This window comes from Scatophagus argus, chromosome 9 (assembly GCF_020382885.2).
Source record: "Scatophagus argus isolate fScaArg1 chromosome 9, fScaArg1.pri, whole genome shotgun sequence".
Classification (NCBI taxonomy): domain Eukaryota; kingdom Metazoa; phylum Chordata; class Actinopteri; family Scatophagidae; genus Scatophagus; species Scatophagus argus.
In genome coordinates, this window is record NC_058501.1 from 24,038,923 (window position 1) to 24,053,028 (window position 14,106).

At 40.8% G+C, this 14,106-nt stretch overlaps 1 protein-coding gene across 1 annotated transcript; it reads left to right on the plus strand.

The window, feature by feature from the left end:
- Nucleotides 1-2,026: 2,026 nt before the first annotated feature.
- LOC124065214 (soluble guanylate cyclase 88E-like) lies at nucleotides 2,027-13,952 on the plus strand. Its single transcript, XM_046400395.1, has 17 exons — nucleotides 2,027-2,085; nucleotides 2,331-2,505; nucleotides 2,774-2,906; nucleotides 3,198-3,372; nucleotides 4,149-4,240; nucleotides 4,866-5,123; nucleotides 5,223-5,367; nucleotides 6,237-6,362; nucleotides 6,536-6,656; nucleotides 7,615-7,744; nucleotides 8,127-8,273; nucleotides 8,809-8,955; nucleotides 9,518-9,674; nucleotides 10,617-10,726; nucleotides 11,208-11,297; nucleotides 11,625-11,743; nucleotides 12,781-13,952. Exons 2-17 carry the CDS (start codon nucleotides 2,378-2,380, stop codon nucleotides 13,148-13,150), a joined length of 2,448 nt encoding a protein of 815 aa, XP_046256351.1. The 5' UTR covers nucleotides 2,027-2,085; nucleotides 2,331-2,377; the 3' UTR covers nucleotides 13,151-13,952.
- The last annotated feature ends 154 nt before the right edge of the window (nucleotides 13,953-14,106 follow it).

Genomic DNA, 14,106 nt, shown 5'->3' on the forward strand with positions numbered 1-14,106 from the left:
TATGTTGGTGTGTGTGTGTGTGTGGCAGAAAACTGTGTGTCCATACGTGCAAGCATGTACCTGTGTGTGTTTGTGCTGTTCACATCAAACAATGAGAGGGAGGTGTTCCTTGGCTCCCTGTTAGCGTTTGAGAAATGACATTCATGGACACCTTTTGGAACAGCAGCACCTCTCTCTTTGTGGGAAGAAAAGGGAAAGCAGGGTGTAATATTGGCGGAGTAAAAGAAGATGAGTCATGTCGTCTTTAATGAAAGCACCGGCGGCATCTGTGTGGAGTTGTGGTTGGCACCATCAGCACATTGTTATCTCCCTCTGTTCCCCGGCAAAGAGGCAGCGGCGGACCTCCCAGGCTGACGTGCGGCACAGCCACTCGAGAGGCCATTAAAGACAGACAGCAGCACCTGGCAAATAGCTGGCGAGGCAGAGGAAATCGAGGAAGAGAAGCCAAAAGCCACACAAGAAATGGAACAGAGAGCGGCTCATTATCACTCAGAGCGGGTAATACAAGCTAGCTGTCAGCACACCTTTGGTTGCCCAGTGGAGTGCAGGTGTAAGGAGAAAAGTGACAGCTGGAAAAAATAAATTCTGGCCAAAAGAGTTTTCTTAATTAGACCTCTACATGATAGGTGTGAGCCTTCTAACATTTCAGGGTAGAATTTAAATATGAAAAAAGGTCAGAGTCATGACCAAATATATTTGGTCTTTTTATAGAGGAAAACTGTGTTTTGAATCAGGTCTGTGTGTTTTGCAACAGGACAGATCTAAAAGGCCACAAATGTCATAAAATAAAAGGAAGTTTGATCTTCCTTGTATGGACTTACCAAAAGGCCAGAGTCACACATTTTCTTTTTATTTTCAAGCTTGTTTCCTCCAGTGTTGAATGAACCAGTAATAAGTCATGGATGTTGTTACAGTGCCCCCTAGTGGACATGCTGAGAAAAGAGGTGAGCATTTGACTTGAATTTGCAGATGCTTTGAATGTGTGTCACATCAGTTTGGAACAGTCACACTGGCTGACAGTTGTTTAATAAAGCTTCAGTTCTTGTTTTATCATATGTGCCTCACTTTATGATGGCAATTTTTACTGTTTAAACGTAGTTTGCACAGGTCAAAACAGACATCACAATGTCAGTCTACACATGAATGTTTGTCACATTTCAGCCCAGACAACTGCAGCCTTAACAGGCGGCCTGAATGTTTTGAAGGGATTATTCACTTCACAAACCAACAAACAATACAAAACCTTTGAAATGCCAATCTCAGCACAATGTCTGTCAGTTTAATGTGCACCTGACCGTAATTATGCAAATGTGAAGTAATTAGCCAAGAAACCTGGTAGCCCTAATGAGTTGTTGCAAAAGAGTACAGGCTAATTTTGGATAATGAGCCTCACATTGTGCGCTGCGGTTTACATAACACAGAAACTAAATGCCTTCTTCTTTTTTCTTCTAAGAGATTCCCATTTACAGTAACAGCCACCCACAACTTCATCTCCATACAAATACCTTACAAATTAGACCTACTATGTTCACCGGTCTGTGCGGCTTTGAACCTGAAAAAACCCCCACTGATGTTAGCCTTTTCTTTGCTACCTGCCACAAACACGCCTTGGTGCTGCTATTTTGGCCCAGGCCACCTATTGACCTGACAGGCAAGTGTCAGGGGAGAGCCACATGTCAGCTGCAGGTGGAACCTCTCAGCAACGCTGTGGCAATGGTTGGCTCAGTTGGAGCCCAGGATAACAGAGCAGCGAGGGACTGCAGGTAAGGGCGCTTCTCTTTTCACCTTCCCATCCTGTTTTTTTTAAACTTTTGGGGTGTTTATTTGTGCATTACTGTAGTTAACTGATGGGATGGAGCACTACGTACTGTTCGGTTTCCTGCAATGGTTTTTTTGTTTTTTTTTTTCAGTAGATACAGATATATGTATTTGCCACAGTGGTGAAATTTTAAAGAACATGTAGAGCAAAGCAGCTGTTTTCTTTCCTGAAAATATTTCCCTTATTTAGATTACTTTCTCTTTTCTAAGATGTAGCTGGTGTCTGAAGAGGTTACCTGAGGTTTCATGAGGTTGTGTATGAAACAGGTAAATGCCATTTCCGTCCATGTAGTTGGATAGAATTATGTGGCTTTCAATTTTCTTTTACCACCGCAAAAATCTTTACGAACAAGCAAAATGTGATATTTTAATCTCTCAAGAAGACAGTGCCAAAGGTCCGTTCTCTTCAAAGAAGATTTTAGGAGATTTTCGAATCAGTAATATTTTAAACTGCTGAGCCTAACAAAGGTGATTCCAGCCTGTATTTCTGGCCCTTTCCCATCTGTCCTCAGCTAAGCAGTTAACTTCGGCATCAGTCTGGAGGTTTCCAACCCTCAAGATGTACGGCCTGTATTTGGAAGCAGTGAACGATTACATCAATGAATCCTACGGAGAGGATGTGTGGAGGCTGATCGAGAACAGAGCAGAGATACCCCACCTCAAGTTTGTCAGACATCAGATGTACAAGTAGGTTGTTGTTTTTGTACTGTGATGACCGCACAAGTTTGAGACAAACCTGTCAAACACTTGTACACAGTTTAGTATAGAGATGCATTTGTAAAGCTTGTGTTTTTTAGTCGCTAATTTGACTATTTCAGTATTCACAGACTGAAGACTGTGATGATGATGTCCTCAGCACTGCATCATTTCAAATTGCCCACTTTAAAATCGAACAGGGGCAAATGGCAGCTAAGAACAACTCAAAACAAACATGGTTTGGTAACTTTCTTTACAGCGACAACCTGATCCTGCGGTTGGCAAAGGCAGCAGGCGAGGTTCTGGGAAAGACCCACGATGAGCTGATGTACGCCTTCGGGGTCTATATGGTCAAAAGGATTGGAAATTATGGATATGAGAGGATACTAAAGGTGACGCCCCTAACAGCAGCAATAAATACTCCATTACTGACAGATAACATATTAGTGACTAAGTCGTATATAATCATTAAAAAATAAAAACGAGCATATAAAATTCAAATGAAAATTCACGACTGTACACAGAACAGGTCTGTAGTGGGGTTGAAAGAAACATTAAAATAAATGCTAACTACTAAGTGTTAGGACATCTAGAAAAATGACTTCATAATGACATGTTATTCATAATATATAAAGCCTAGCACACTTTCAATTTTAAACATCATCATCCTCCATCTTTTCCAGGTGTTGGGGCGAAATGTACGCGACTTCATCAATGAGCTGGACAACCTGCATGAATACTTTCGCTTCTCCTTCCCCAAAGTGCAGCCGCCGAGCTTCTGTGTCGAGGAGGAGTGCGAGACGAGCCTCACGCTGCACTATCGCAGCACCCGCAAGGGCTTCACTCAGTTTGTCAAAGGTAACAAGAAGCACAGCGGGCGAAAACATACAAGCATAACTACTACTGCATGCTCTGTTCTAGTATTCTATGAATCCTTACTACAGCGGGCTGTTGAGGTGTGTAAAGGTGTTTTTGCTGTCTGTTGTTATGCACTATTACAAAAAGATAATTTGACTTTGACAACACAAAATCAAGATAACGTTTAATGTGATGGACAATACAGTAATGATAATGTCCAGTTTTGGCACATTTACTTCCATACTGCAGTCAAAGTCTAGAATGATGCAAATCATATTAAACATAACATTAACAAACTGAGCTGCTGATCATATTTGGTTTCAGTTGTTTTAATAAGGAATAGCAAACAACAGGTGAATATTAAGAAAATCAATTAGCCAATAGTTATTTGTATTATCGAGTTTTTAGTTTGATCTCTTCTTGATTGTTTGTGTTAATGTTTTTAATTGTGTTAATGTTTTCTGCACATTTCTCGCTTCAGTTTCTCACCTGCTTCACATGTATTTTAGCGAAGACTGACAAAAGCTGAAAGGGATGAGCCTCATATTCAGTTTGCTGTGTTGAAATTTAAAATAAATGACTTGGTTCATAGGGACGAGGCAATCGTCACACCTTCAGGCAAGGTTCATCTATCCAGGCCAAGTCATTGATTCAAAATAAAATGCTGACTCTCGTTGACTCTTGACTCTGAAATGAAGTCGATTTTGAATGAATCCTGATAAGCAAAAGTCGACCTCTACACATCCATGATCAGTGCGTGTAATTGACTCCTGCAGGGCAGCTCTCTCAAGTAGGACGGCAATTCTACAACACCGACATCGAAGTGGAAATCTTGTCTAAAGAGGAAACCGAGAAAATGACGTATGTGGTACGTATTCTGGCTTACAGGTCAAGTAGAAATCGAGCGTCTGACCTTGACCCTGTGCCGACTCTATCAGCATGAAAATGATTCCATCACTTTCAATGAGATGCCAGGCAGAGTTTTTGTCTATGCTCAGACAGCAAGTGTTTATTGGACGGAGATAAGTGTTTATTGGGATGGGATTTACAGCAGAATATGTTTGACATGTGCAACCTCATAAACCTGTTGTCATGACATCAGGTAACATCAATATCAGCCCCTGTTGTTGAAGAGTTTGTCCCATTTGTTTCACTTTTAATTTATCATATTCAGCTTTTGTTGAAACCGTTTTAAAGAGGTGTTGATTTAACTGTAGGATAATATGTGTATGTGAACAAGTCTGCAGTTTGTCTTCACTCTGATTGGCCAAAAAGCAGTATCCTTCATTTGACATTTGCTTACAACTATAGAAGAACAATGTAAAGTTATGACAATTCACAGGCATGTGAAAAGCTCAAAGTTAAAAAAAACACTGCATTATTAAATGCAGTTAAGATATCCCAAGCTGTATTTTTTGTTGTTCAAACCGACATAAAAATATTGTATAGATTTGTATTTGTAGGGTTTAATTAACTTCTCACTGCTTGTCCAGGTTTATAAGATGAACTTTGACAACGCTGCCTTCAAACACCGCATGCCCCAGCAGAAAACAGCGCCAAGCTACGAGAAGCTGCCAATGAAGCGAGGTATCTTTTTTGACATGTTCCCCTTCAGTGTGATCTTCCGCCGGGACATGACTATGTACCGCATCGGTGACGGCCTCAAAGAGGTCTTCTCTGACCTCCAGGGCAAGAAGGTCAATGAAGAGTTCACTCTGGTCAGACCCATGCTGGAGTTCAGCTGGGATAATGTGAGTTTGGAAGGAGCAGCCCAATTTTTCTTGTCATGTTTGCATTAAATCGAGCATGTGACTTGCCGACACAAAAATCTTTCTGCTGACCCTCATCAGATCTACACCCATTTGAACAACGTGTTTGAGCTGTTGTCTAAAGCGGTGGTGGAGAGCAAGCAGAAGGTCAACATCCCCAAACTGAGCAAGGAGGAGCCAGAGGAGAAAGAAGAGAGCGAAAAAGCAAAGAGGGAAGAAGAAAGGGGTACCAGTCTTTCCAACTCAATATTTATTTCATTTCAAATGCATTATATATGGAAAAGGGGTCATTTCAAATGGACGGGATAACAAAGTGTTCATCCCCTCACTTCCCTGACTCATCTTCTGCCAAGGTTATTGTATCTAATTAGAGCAAAGTGAAATATTTATTACGAATCCAGGCGGGAATGAAAATCAATCTTAGTGAACAGCAAAACCACTACTGTTCATTTAACAATAAAGTTAAATGTACTTATTCCTCAAAGCACATATAACTTAAGAGAAAGGCAGCATGTTTTGCCTGTCAATGTAACAAAAATGCTGATGCCAAACAAGAAGCTTTAAACTCGAAACACCATTGGCCATCATTTACAGCAATGTCAAGTAACAGCTTCAAATGCCAAGAAAGATGGGAGTAAATGTTTAAAATAACATAAAAAGCATGACATAAGTAAAGGAAAAAGAAGAAAACAATTAAAATAAGTATGAGTTCATAAAAGATACAAGAACAAATGGAACTAAAATGTAAACATGTCAGAATGAAAGGGGAGATGAAAAGAAATAAACGATGACTTTGTTGCTGATTGCCCACAATGTTGTTGATCATACCAATTTTACCACTTTATTATTTTGTTATGTGTAAGAACGAAAGGTGCTGGAGAACCATCAACAGCACACACTGGAGCACAGGTCTGAACCAGATGACAACTTTATAAGCTATTCTCTCTGAGCCCTGCCGCTCCGCTCTTGCCTGAATGTGTGACTGGAATTCACTGCGCCCTTTTCGCCGCACTCGTTAACTCACTTGCTTAACTCACACTCGGGTTCATTCGGTCATCCGTCCTCTCACTGATTCTGCTGCTCTCCTTCCATCAGAGCCGAAGGCGGTGGAGGAGATGAAGGGCACAGACCAAGAGTACAGCAGTGCTCTCACCCAATACAACAGCTCTGCAAACTCTGGAGGGGAAGATATTGAACTGCTGGCATTCCAGACTGTCACTGGTCAGAACCATTTACACTGCAACGCCTGCAAGCACTATTGTCAATTTGGTCTTACATTTTCATGACCGACTGTTTAAAGACAACCAACACGCTGAAAGCATTTCATACCTTAATTCTAAAAATCAACTGTCGCTTCTTGCTTGCATAGTTTTAATTGTCACAATTCTTTTCAGGAAAGTGTAGTGAGACCATCTTCGAGGATATGCGGGAGCCTCCAAAGAAACCTCTCCATCTGAAGGGCCAGATGAAGTATGTCCCTCAGTGGGACTCCCTCATCTTCCTCGGGACACCCATGTAAGACCGCAGCCTACAGACTGACTATATTTGATGGTGCTGACTCTGAATTCACCAGAGGTCCACTTGGTTCATAGAAACTGGGTCCAAAGCCCCAGCTTGGGGCTTATATGGTAGGGTAGTTTCCAGTTCTATTTCTTCAAGTATGAGTTCTATCTGCCAATGTGTCTAATACTGGAGTGAATGTGTCTAATACTGGAGTGAATCCAAGTTTATCTTGTGGGGCATCATAGTCACCCAGTCTTTTCTCTATTATGGTCAGCTTCAGGTCAACTGCAACTCGATCTAATTATTTGGACTATAGAATCTGACTGTCTCTATGTCCTTTTTGGATCAGGTGTCATTTGTAACAGTAAATTTGATTTGCATGCACAAAACTGGAAATTCAATTTGGAAAAAAGTTATTATTTTGTGGTCATTGTGAAAAGGGTTGTGTTTTATGTCTCAGTATGCCAGGGTGCCATCACGATAAGAGCAGACTTAATGTTGGTTCCAGCACTGGAAACACTCAATGTTCTCTGCAGTTTGGTGGTTAAAATATTTGCATAGATTTGTATCATTAATGTTTTGGATGGAGTTTGGATTTGTTAGACTAAATTCACCATGTGAACCACTACAGTACAGTTGATTTTCTTTTTTCCCCAGCATATATTTTGGACCCTTTAGTACAGATGGCAACTCAGAGCTATTATTTTTTAAAATATTGGCCTTTATTTGATGAAGTAATTGAAAGTAATTTCATAACAGCGCTCAGGTCAGTAGGTGGATTGTTCTGAAAACTTGACTCCCATTGTTACGAAACCGTTGCACTGAAAATAGCATTGCTTTTTCTCCTCAAATCATATCTAATTTTGGAGATTGGATTGTGTATGCTAATTTAGTGAATGAATTTACATTCTCTTGCTCTTCTTTTCTTTGACAATTCATGTATATTAATCTCTTCTCCTTATTCTTGCAGTATCGAGACAGTGGAGGACATGATAAAAATGGGTGTGTACGTGAACGATCTGAACCTGCATGACTCCAGCAGAGAGCTGATTTTGGCCGGGACTCAACAATCGGCTGAGCTTCAGCTGGCCCTTGATCAGGTGACTCCTTACTCACCAGATAAAGACCTTCACACCAACAAAGCAGACTGGAGAACTTAATTGTGTAAAATCACAGAACAGCGGGGCAGTCTGAGGTGGTTCATGTCGCCTCAGAATTGTACTGTAATAAGTAAAATTCAAAGTAGAAGTCTTATTATATGATATGCTGTATGGACAAAATGTAAGAACTGCTGGTTCTCTCTCTATCCTCACCAGGTGAGCCCAGGTGAAAGCCTCGGTCCCCTATTGATTTCACCCATTAAATCCACTTCAGTCATGCAGGAGAGATGTGGATTAAGAGGATTAGAGAAGGCAAAGAGGGATTTTTGAGCTTTAAGAGAGGTGAGACTGTAACCATAGACTCCCATTTCTGATCCTCTAGGAGCAACAGAAATATGCTCAGCTGCAGGAAATCATCAAGAAGCTGGACGAAGAGAAGAAGAGAGGAGATTCTTTACTGTATGCCATGATCCCTAAAGCTGTGGCCGACCGTCTCAGGAAGGGGATCACTGCGCTGGAGACGTGCCAGGTACAAGACAGCGCTGTACCCAAGGACAGCACTACTCAAAAATCACACAAAATGTCAGAACATCAGGCTCTGACACATGCTAAACTGAGGCCTTTTTTTGTTTGTATCTTCCCATCCTAATAATGTGATGAGAGCATAGTGAGCAAGCACCCACTTACATACCAAGTACTTTTTTCCTTGCAATGTCAACCCACTACACACGGAGGTGAGGGGTCAACCATGCAACAATTTAGCTTCAGCTGCTCCAGTTGAGACTGGCAACTCGTGTTGCGAGATTTGATTTACTGACGGATCTGTAATATCAAAGAAATGCAGCAATGTTGAGTGCAGGTGATACCAATCATTCACATCAAGTACTGTAGAAAAGAGATGAAATAAATAATACCATGGGCAAGGGCATATTATTTGTATGCTGACTATTATTAGGTGACATTCAGCTACTCACAAGCATCCTTGACTGACACCTCATGGTGACTTCACTGGTGTTTCCTCACAGTATGAAGTCTGCATAACTTTATATTTGTTTGTCTTCCAGGTCTTCCCAGATGTGACCATTCTCTTCAGCGATGTGGTCAAGTTTAATGAGATCTGCATCCACATCACACCCATGCAGGTGGTGGACATGCTCAATGAGATCTACATTGTCTTCGACACACTCAGTGAGAAGCACAATGTCTACAAGGTCAGTCCAAGAAAGTAGCACAGCCTGATGCTTCTGCATATGATTCATTTACTTTGTTTTGTCATTTGAAGTGTTTTGGATCAGTTTTTGTTTTGTTTTTTCTTTTCTGTACATAAAGAGAAGAACTGATGAGTTTCTTTACATTTGACTATAAAATTCCAGCAGAATCTCACCAGGCTGTGGGAAATACTGAAACACTGCAAAACCCCTACCAAAACCTAAATTTACTAAATCCTTAGTGATTCAGTCAATCTAGTTTCAAAGGTACAACTGTATTAGAACCGTTCTGACTTTTAACCGTGATTTAAAAATACAAACACAAAACAGTCAGTGTGTGTAAGTTTGAAGAGGAAGACGTTGCACACACACACACACGCACACACACAGACTCACTCACTTAATGCGTTTCATTAAGAGATAAGCTTGAATTGAACGTATTGCATTTATTTATGTATTGCATTAATACTGATTTTGCTTTTGAAGCGACATTCAAAATTTAATGAATACAAATAATCGATTCTCTTATTGCAATGTGGAAATCACCACTCTCCTCTCTGTGCAGGTGGAGACGATTCGCGATGCCTACATGGTGGTGGCAGGTGTTCCCAACAAGACCACGTTTCACGCGCACCACATCTGTGACATGGCTCTCGACATGTTGAGCTCTATTGACCACCTCAAAGACCCCTCCACCGGAGATAACATCCAGATCAGAGTCGGTGAGCAGTCCAACCGTCAGAGGCCACACAGATTATTTAGCTGTTTTGGATGTTGTTGGCCATCAGGAGGTCATAGCTCAGGGTCAGCCAACACTGTCTCTGAACTGGTAGAGATTCAGTGTCTTGATCCTTGTACTCCAGACATTTACAGGTTGGGCTTTTCATCCACTCAAACACCTTTTAAGTAACAGCCCCTCCGCCCCCCCCCCCAAAATAATCTTGGGATCTTTGGGCAAAACAAGGGGGCATTAAAGGGAGAACTAAATAATCTTTGTCTTATCATCCACTACTTGCATTTCATATGTGGCAAGCACTATGATACTGCAGCCTGTGAATGATAAAAAATAACTCATAATGCTGTATTACAGCCGACATAAGCCTAATACGGAGAGCAGAGATCTGATCAACAGATCCATGCGTCCATTAGCTCTATAAACTATTAATTCTGTCAGGGTCATGCACTGGGGTAAAAGGTAGTCTCTTGACAGGTCGCCATTCTTGATGCTAAACACTTGAGGCAAACACTGCTTTGCTGGAGACTATTTCTCCAACTGCAGAAAAAACTCTTTCTAGTCAAAGCCGGAAAGCAACTGTGAGTCATTATGAAACTACAAACCGATCACTTTTGCACAAATAATTACAGCCATGAAAAGGGACAGTAAATTTTATAAACTGCTGCACCTTCGAGGTTAAACACAAATCAATTCAAACATCGCAAACAATTGCTTGCAATGGTTGGACTGTCTTTTACTGCTCTAAACACAGTAAAAAGTACACAATATCTGCAGGTAGCAGTTTTACTAGCGGTTTTCACTACAGGTGACTTGCAACAATAACTAAATTTCAGGGTCTGGATTAGTAACTACTGCAAATGAAAATCAGTTTTCGGGCATTTTATGAGTAAATCAGCTCAGGTCCTATGAGCTGTTCTTCCTCTTTCAGGTATCCACTCAGGAATGGTGGTGGCAGGCGTGGTGGGTCTGAAGATGCCTCGCTACTGTCTGTTTGGCGACACTGTGAACACAGCCTCAAGGATGGAGAGCAACGGAGTGGTGACTACGCTAACATATTTAACAAACCATCACCCAGCAAATGCGCTAAATAAGCTACGACAACAGTACAAACAAAAGCAATGACGTTCATGACTTACCTCTAATTCAAGTAAATTAGCAGAGAGAACCATTTTCAGACTAATGATGACATTATGCATGCATGCTATGTTTTAGTTAATGGAAACGCTAATCACTTTCATTTGCTTTCCATTACTAACAGTAATACCCTCAATGGCATGTTTTGTGGAAATCTGTTCTATGATGAAAAGAAAATTAAAAAGGAGGTAGTTTGCAGGCTTAATTTCCTCACTGCACACTCCTGTAAAGGAAGAAAACCGTAAATGAACTTTCATTTTCATCACGCCAAATGTTTTCACTTCCCTTTGGTGATTCTGAAAAAGTCTTTCAGTACAAATGGAGCTTGTACATCAATACTCCGCTTTAGCAGTAGTGTTTTCTGTCTGTGCGTCTGTCTGAGCAGGGCATGCAGATACACATCAGTCAGACCACCAAAGACCACCTGGAGCACGAGCCCTATATCATTGAGGAGAGGGGCAAAATCTTTGTGAAGGTGAGTGATTAATATCAACAATGGACACAATCATTCTCCCAAACTATGTCTGCCCAGAAAAGATGGACATTATGATTAATATTTTCTGTTAGGCCTAGTCTTGTAGCTGTAATACTTGAATCACTTTATCCCAAGATGAGGTGTGTAATTGGAACAATGTGCCATGCAGCTGAGTATCACTGAAAATACTGAAATAAGATACTCAGATATATTTTGAACACAACAGTGTTTTAGTGTTGATGACTGAATTTTAAATGAAATGTTCTTTCCAGCACGTATGTACAGCATTTATGATCAGAACATTTTATTTTTCCTTACATCTTCCAGGGTAAAGGCTACATGAAGACCTACTGGCTGAAAGGAAAGAAAGATCTATCGTTCAAGACCCCAGCAGAGCTGCGCTACAGCAGTGAACAGAAAGACTCTGAGGACAAGAGCTCAAATGGGTGAGTAGACAAAAGGAGAGCACCAAAGAATCACTTTCCTCCTGTACACAGAGCAGACTCCAGATGCTCCCTGTTGATTCGGTCTGAGCTGTGCTCACTGCCCCCTGCAGCACCACACAGCAAGCAAACCAAAAGGCTGTTTTAGGTGCTTTTGTTTGTTTGGAGGGGTCATGCTGACCACCAAACACAACACTTGGACTCAGACAGAGCAGTGAGACCCTTGGGTTACCGAGGCACAACAACAAAAAAACCAAAAAAAAAACAGACTGAGACAAAATGGGCAACGCAGCACTGCCAAAAAGCCCATTTTATCAGCTGCTTTAGTCTGAGGTCGAGACTTTCAGACTTATTTTTCATTAAATGAGAAACATTACTACATTCTGTTACTTAACATAATTGTTGTTATATGTTCAGTGACAGAAACTACTCTGCCCTCTGCCCGTTTCCTCTGTTCAAAGAAGTTTTTGGAAAAGCAAATTCAGTAGGTTGAAATGTCAGCCCTACATTGTAACTGGAAAATTATTAGATTATCATTATTGTAATTAATCAAAATTATTAAATGCATTGATTTCATTGAATGCAGGTGAAATAACATCACTCTGAGGACAGAGTTCTTTGTTTAAAGAAAATGTGACTGTAGGACCAAACATACAACCTAACAAAAAATATATATATATATATATATATACTACAGAAGAAGAAGAAAAAGCTTTTGTTTGGGAGTCTCAGCAGGTCAGTCATTTTCCCAGTTTCATCAACTAAATGCGTTTTGTGCCAGACTTTTTGGTAAATGTATGTTTATTTGTGTTTTCTCTTGATCATGGAAATGATTAATAAAACAAGCCAAACTTTTCCAAGAGAAACCCCTCAACATCTGTGTATTGACTGATGTTTCATGTATTTTCCACTCTGCCAATCCTCATCTGAAACCTGTGTCATATCATCTGTAATCACAGACATACTTAAGACAGTGGGACTTTTTTTTAAATGTCTTTTGTGAATCACTGACAAACTCTTATAATGTCTAACTGCACCAGTTCCACAAGCACCAACGCCAAGCACATGGCCTCCAACCTCCACATCACCAGCAGCGAGGAACAAGCGGAGGGGAAGCCAAGCCCCAGTGATCTCCCCTTGGATACCCTGCCACCACCAGAGGCCACTAACGAGCCCCCTGTCATTTCAACTGAGCCACAGGAGAAGGAGAAAGTCAAAAAGACTAAGAACAACAAGGGGGCCAAGTTGGAGGTGCCCCAGGGAAACGCGGTGCCAGAGTCTTCGTCGCCCGCTGACGGCCTGGAGAACCCAGGTCCTCTACTCAACAGCAAGAGAAACAGCTTCAGGCAGCAGTACGCCAAGCTGCCCACCAACCTGCCCATGCGCAGCGCCTCCTGCTCCATTCTGTGAGATTACAAGATGACACCGACGTGACGAGGGTGCGACGATGAAAATAACACTGAGGTTTAGTCAGAGGTGAGACAAAGCAGGCCTTTCCATGTTACCCCGAAGGATTGAGTAGGAATGAGTTGAGACAAAACATTTTCCCCCAAGTTCCAAATTCAATTTTTTGTTAGATCATTTTTTTAGATCAATTACATCAACACCTTGAATTTACAGGTTTCAAAACAGTACTTCGAATCGACCGTTTCAAAAATAAAAAAGGAAGTACAACATCCTCTACACACGAGCAGTGCATGCAGAGAAAAAAAGAACTTCAAAATTATTCTCACACTTACTGACTTTATTTCTGATTTTCTTTATGCTTCTTGCTGTATTATTTTACAGCTCTACAAGCCATTCATGAAGTCAGTGCTACTACTGTTACAGGATTTATGTTTAATATGTAAAATGACAACAAATGACAGGATGTTTTGGAAAATTAAAGTAAGCCATTTTGTGACAGGGCTTACATGGGTTTTAACAGAGATGGGCGCATTCACAGAAACAGAAAAAACTATTTCTATGGATGCTTCATTTGACCCACTGAGAGTAGACATCATCAGAGGTTGTATTTTATTTTGTTTAAACTAGGCGTATGGTAGTTCAGTAGATTAGACCTTCACAACATTGTCTTAAAGAGTTCTACTTTCTGTATGTGACTGACTGCATTTATTTCACTGTATGATAGTGTTTATTTATATAAAACTGTATGTACAGCCACTACAACTCATGTTTTCATTTTTTGCAATTAGGTCAGGGCACTTGCACTCATCTACTGGTTAAAGTGGTTTCAAAAAGCACACACCAGTTACAGGTGTGACCAAAATTGACCTGCTTTTGGTTTGTGGACAGAACTGTACCCATAAAACTTCTTAAAATTAAAACAAGTTTCAAAATTTTAACCCTTAAACACTTATTGTCAT

What these genes read in the sequence shown, in the direction of transcription:
- LOC124065214 (XM_046400395.1), top strand. Translation starts at nt 2,378, where the DNA reads ATGTACGGCCTGTATTTGGAAGCAGTGAACGATTACATCAATGAATCC. An exon ending in TGGAGTTCAGCTGGGATAAT is followed by an intron (nt 5,124 to 5,222) that starts GTGAGTTTGGAA and finishes GACCCTCATCAG; the next exon opens with ATCTACACCCATTTGAACAA. An exon ending in AAAGAGGGAAGAAGAAAGGG is followed by an intron (nt 5,368 to 6,236) that starts GTACCAGTCTTT and finishes TCCTTCCATCAG; the next exon opens with AGCCGAAGGCGGTGGAGGAG.